Source organism: Poecilia formosa, unplaced genomic scaffold, assembly GCF_000485575.1.
Source record: "Poecilia formosa unplaced genomic scaffold, Poecilia_formosa-5.1.2 Scaffold107, whole genome shotgun sequence".
Taxonomy (NCBI): domain Eukaryota; kingdom Metazoa; phylum Chordata; class Actinopteri; order Cyprinodontiformes; family Poeciliidae; genus Poecilia; species Poecilia formosa.
Genome location: NW_006800046.1, coordinates 634,452 through 639,829, shown reverse-complemented (window position 1 = coordinate 639,829; position 5,378 = coordinate 634,452). Strand labels below are relative to the sequence as shown.

The window sequence follows — 5,378 nt, the reverse complement described above, 5'->3', positions numbered from 1 at the left end:
AAATTGCCATTTTTTTTAAGTCTGTATCCAGTCAACGATTAATTGATTACCATGATCAGTTATGATGATTAGTTGATTATTTCAATCGACTGAGAAATCTGATTAATCGCTTCAACCCAAATTAAGATTAGAATATATAAAATGACAAAAAACAAACCACATTTTTATACTGTTATTGATATCATCACGACCTGAACTTGACCCGATATTTTGGCCGGGTCAGGCCAAAAGCATTTGTTTAATGTTCGAGTTGGACTAGGTCTTCTAAGTTTAATAAGCCAATGTCCAATAAAGAGTTTATCTACTTATAGTTTAAAAAGGTGATTCGGTCGTTTACCATGTTGAGGAAAGGAAGAAAACAAGGTGCAGAAGTTCATTATACTGTAATAAGCGCATGCAGCCACACCCTGCTCCTATCAATGACACATCCCAGATGATTTGCACTTGACTCACCCTGTGGTTCAACAAGCAACAGAATGGAGCTGGACGACATTATGCAAAGCTAAAAGCTGGAGACGTTGCACTGCTTACCTAAATGATGCTCTAAAAATAAAAGCAGTAACATTTTTATCAAAATAACGTGTTGGGTTCGTTTCGTGTTCGGGCCTGTAGACGGGTCGTGTTGGACTTTTTTAAGCCTGAACTAAACTCTAGTTGATGCTAAAACATCAACTATGACAATTTTGTTGAAAATTATTCTTGGTGGATACAAACGTTTGTGTAGATGCGTCAGCAGGTCCCTGTAGAGCTGACGGTGTTGGGAGAGCACCAGCAGGAAGCTGAGACAGAAAAGCAGCTCCACCGCCTCGTACTGCACGGTGCCCGTCTGGGCTTTACTGCCTAAAATTAGTCCTGAAGAAAAGAAAAACATGAAACTATGCAGAGAAGATCTAAATATGACACTTTTCTTAGGTTTTTGTGGAAATGTTACCCTTGTTGCTGGACCTGAGGAGCTTATTGGCGTACTGAGCCATGTCCCAGATCATCTGCAGGAAGTAAAGTGGATTCTTAGCAACTGTTTGACCAAAGGGCAAACTCTGTGCACACACATGAAACCTGGAAAAAAAAAATAAAACTAACATTACCTATAGATAAGTACGTTCAGGGACTGACGGGCTGAACAATTACGTTCCAGGTCAGAGCAGACATTGAGTAACATCAGCTTAGTTTGGTATCGGTATTATCTTAATGAGGCTCCTAGGTCAAGGTTGGTGAGTTTACATGGGAAGGCTTGCGAGTCATGCGTCTCCTTCCTGACCTGGTTAACATGCAGAAATCCTGACAATGCAGGCAGGAGGTAGCAGAAGAAATCTAAACAAAAACACAAGGAATGCAGAAAGAGAGTCGCAACTCAGTTGTTTTCACCTGCAGGCATGCAGCACCACCAGCTTGTAGATGTTCCTGTAGACCGCTTCAAGGGAGTTGGTCTAAAATGACATGATTGTTTTGAAGCATGAACGCAAAAAGAGAGAAATAAATTGACATCTGAGAGTATTTCTGTTGTGCGTTGTACATTTCCTGCTTCGTGCAGTACTGCAAGTCTTGTTCTCAACAATGTGCCGAGAGTCAAACCTGTTGGTTTAAATTCATGATGGTTACTGGCCAACATGTAGCATTTATGTTGGCCTGGTTACAGTAAAACCAGCCCAACGCTCTGTACAATCCCACTCCTCGCCATACTTCAATATGGTGGGTGTGGAGGAGCTTCGACTGATTGTGGGACCGCGGTCTAAAGAGGAGAACAGCGGCTTTCGCCTTAGATGTGAAACTGTGGGATGGATCTGGTCAGAGTTTGGCCGTTCATTTCACTGGTGTGTAGTGGACTTAGATAAGGTCTACAGGTGTGTTACCTATGAGGCATTGTGTAGGGGGCGAATTTTGGGAGATTGGTCAATACTTGCATTCAGTGGGAGAGTTAGATAAAAATGGTGTATCAGATTGGTTTCTTAAGCATCAGCTAATCGCCGATCTCCCAAAATCAAGGAAATTAATAAAGATTTCCACGCATCTATCCAGCCTGGTTTGATTGTTAAAGTTGCAACTAGCTGTAACAAAAAAAAAAAATAAAAAAAAAATCCAAGCTTTTTACTGACTGTGCATTTTTCTAGCATCAATCAGAGTAGAAAACTATGTTGAGATTTAACACTTAAAGAGGTGCTTCAATCTCCAACCTTCAAGTCCAAGAAGAGGGGATGACATTTGAGCCTCAGGATGGCCATCAGCTTCCTCTTCATCTGGTGTCCAGCTGAATGGAAAGACCCCAGAGAGAGGGAGTATCGTAGAGAGAGGCCGGCATAGCTGTAAGAGATAAAAATATATATAACTAAAATATAAAAAAGGAAAAAAATCTCAAAAGAAAACTTGGAGTTAAAACGTAATGTAGCCACAAACTTTTGTGTGCCTTACATCCTTAAGTCCACACATCCTTAAGAAGTCATGAATCCATATTTCTAAAACGTAGGCTTTCAAATACCTTAAATGTACTGAATAAAAAAACTAAGTTGGCCTTGTTTAGTTTAATCACAGGTCTTAAACTTTGTTATGGAAGCATATATACTATGAAGCTTTTTTTTTTCTTGCAGATGTAAAAGAGCTAGCTATGCTATCGAGTCAGCTGGCTACTTTTCTTATGACCATCACGGGTAAGTGCAAATTTGGCTATCTGTTAATATACCCTTGCTAGCTAGCTTTCTAAATTTACACTTACCCACGATGCACGTTAAAAGGCTATGCAGCTAACATTTTTACTTACCTCTAGCTGATGGATGTTTTTTGTTACATCCATCATGGGTAAGTGGAGTTTTATTGCCAGCTGACTAAACAATGTTCAAGCCATTCAACTTATTTATTTGTGATTTTCTTTGGACATTTCGGTCGTGACGCGGATCTTGAATTTCATTAATAACAGCCTTAAAGCAACCTTAAAAAGTTTTACATTTGAGTTGGTGAAACCTGCAAAAACCCTGCTACAAAACTCAGTGCTCACATCACAAGTTCAGCATTTCATTGTTATCTGAAAAAAAAAAAAAAAACCTTTGCAAAGCACTTTATGCCAGGAAAAATATCCTCCATTCCAGCGTGGGAGTCATTTACGAGTTGGTGCAAAGTGCATGGAGGAAGAGGTGGCACAGTTTACAAGGAACCATAAAGGAAAGGCAAAAAGCGCAATAACTTGAACCAAACAGACTGCAGGTAATGACTGAGCTGACGACAGGTTTAACCTTGAATAGTCTTTATAGACGTCCAGGGAGTGGGTGTCCAGCAGCAGCCCACACCACGGGAAGAGACAGTGAGGAGGCAACATGCGAATATCCGTACAGGAGCCCACGCTTCCCAGTAGCTGGAAGTTGACTGCCACCTTCTGTGGGTTGACCATTAGACCATACTGTGGTACTCCAGCCAGCAAGGTCCTGCACACAGTGTTCAAGTTCAGACTCATTTAAGTACATATGAGTGTTTTATCTAAAAACAGATAGTTTAAAAATATTTCATTAAAATGAGCCATACTTCAGAAAGGTTTGTGCTTGATGTTGGTCTGGAGTAATAAGGAGGAAGTCGTCCACTAATCTCATCAAACACCTGAGAACCAAAGAGACAAGAGAGATCCAGAAACACTGCCCCCTTCTGGAGAAGATGGACCACAACAGGAGGTTTCTGCCCTACCCTTTGTTTTTTGTGATGTCTTTGAATAGAACGTTCTCCATGTGGCCGTAACACAAACAACAGAGCAGACAGGACACGACCGATCCCTGAGGAATCCCTCGGCACTGGTGGTACGTCCTGCAACGCACAGGGTCGTGGTTTGGAACGAGTGTATTAAACAAACGAGGATGTTTAGTAAGGAGATAAGCATGGCTTACTTCTTTCCGTACTGAACTACGCTGCCTGTTAGCATTTGGGTGAAGAACTGTGAAGCTTCTTTGCCTCGGAGATCAGAGCAGAAATGCTGTAAAAACGGAGAAAAGTTTAGGTTAATGTGGAAAAATTTATCTAAATCCCAACATAAAAGGGTTTAAAATTGTAATCCAAGTCTTACTTGCTCTACTAGGATGGCATGGTGGAGTTTTGCATTCTTCTGCAACGACATTAAAAATCCCTTCATGTTGGTGGATCCCATGTTGTCCTCCAGAAAATCTGCCTATGGCAACAAAGATGACAGGAAAGGAAAACACACATTTTCTTTTCCCAAAAAAGAAAGGTGAAATGTGAGACACGCTGTTATAGTGGGCTCTGCTTTCCCCAACGCCCCTAAAGAGATACAGATACGGTGCTTCAAATGTCCCTCAGTTAGAAATTAGAGACCAACTGTGTATGATTTAATCTGAAGTTATGGCAAGAAAAAAAANCAGAACTCCAACACACACAAAAAAAAAAAAACACAAAAGCGCATGCGGGGTCAGTGGGTTCCTGCTGGGACTGCAGGGTGAAAAAGTTCCTGCTGTGGATTACATTCGGATGGCCAAGAAGTCCACGGGGGTCCTGGGGTTTGAGGCCTGACGAACCCTGGCCAGCCTCAAATCCCCCAGCCGTCGCTCCAGACTGCGCTTCCCTGTGAGGAAGAGGAGAGCGGAGGATGAGGCAGTTTTTTTTTTTTTAATTCTTTTAACAATACAAATAAGCAATCCATCCAGTAAAATCAGATAAAAACTGGCAATAAAAAGCAACTCGTGGTTTTTATAGAAAGTTGCATTTTGATATTTTACCTTGGATTAACACCCATAATGTAGTTCACACTTCAAACAATGGGCTGTCTTGTAACAGCAGTAACTGCTTTCATGCAATTTATGGACAACTTTCTTTGGCAACAACACGAGAAGCAAAGTTCTGAGGCAATAAATTTATCACAAAGTGGGGGAAAAAAAACACATTATGGTAACCCTTAGAAGTACCCGTCTTTGGAGATGAACAGAGGGTGTTAGCGTGCGAGATGTTTTTGTAAAGACCCACATTTGGCCGACATAGGTCCACTCACTTATAACTTTATTATTCCATCTTTGCTTCGCTATACAAGTAAGAATATTAACTCAGGGTTTTAAACCCAAATCCTCAGAATTAACAAATAAAACAGTGATTATGAGAATCCAGTAAAGACGAGCAGAGAAGATCCTGCTGCGCTCTAGTTTAGAAATCTTCAGGATGTGAGAAATGAGAAAAAAAAAAATATATATATAAAACTAGGTAAAAAAAAATGTAAAAAGCCAGTTTTCTCAATTGTGAAGTTTGATTATAAGTTGATCAAATTCGTATTTATTAGCTGGTAATCATCAAACACTCCCGCTACATTAAAATATTTTATCAGGTATAATTTTGAAGAGAAGTGCTTTATGAAAATGTAAAACATCACAACAGCAGAGTTACAGGAGCAGGGCTCAATTAAA

At 40.4% G+C, this 5,378-nt stretch overlaps 1 protein-coding gene and 1 long non-coding RNA gene across 2 annotated transcripts in view; one reads left to right on the top strand and one right to left on the bottom strand.

The window, feature by feature from the left end:
* Positions 1-515: 515 nt before the first annotated feature.
* Positions 516-5,378, bottom strand: part of tert (telomerase reverse transcriptase) — a 12,629-nt gene continuing 7,766 nt past the window's right edge. The window contains exons 7-15 of the mRNA XM_016675142.1: positions 4,037-4,138; positions 3,861-3,946; positions 3,664-3,780; positions 3,508-3,579; positions 3,222-3,410; positions 2,172-2,298; positions 1,366-1,427; positions 932-1,056; positions 516-852 (exon numbers count right to left, since the gene is read on the bottom strand). Of these exons, the coding sequence (XP_016530628.1) occupies positions 644-852; positions 932-1,056; positions 1,366-1,427; positions 2,172-2,298; positions 3,222-3,410; positions 3,508-3,579; positions 3,664-3,780; positions 3,861-3,946; positions 4,037-4,138 (1,089 nt within the window). The 3' untranslated portion in view covers positions 516-643. The remainder of the gene's footprint in view (positions 853-931; positions 1,057-1,365; positions 1,428-2,171; positions 2,299-3,221; positions 3,411-3,507; positions 3,580-3,663; positions 3,781-3,860; positions 3,947-4,036; positions 4,139-5,378) is intronic.
* Positions 4,344-5,378, top strand: part of LOC107837040 (uncharacterized) — a 21,994-nt gene continuing 20,959 nt past the window's right edge. Inside the window, exon 1 of the long non-coding RNA XR_001663014.1 lies at positions 4,344-4,551. This is a non-coding gene — a long non-coding RNA (uncharacterized LOC107837040). The remainder of the gene's footprint in view (positions 4,552-5,378) is intronic.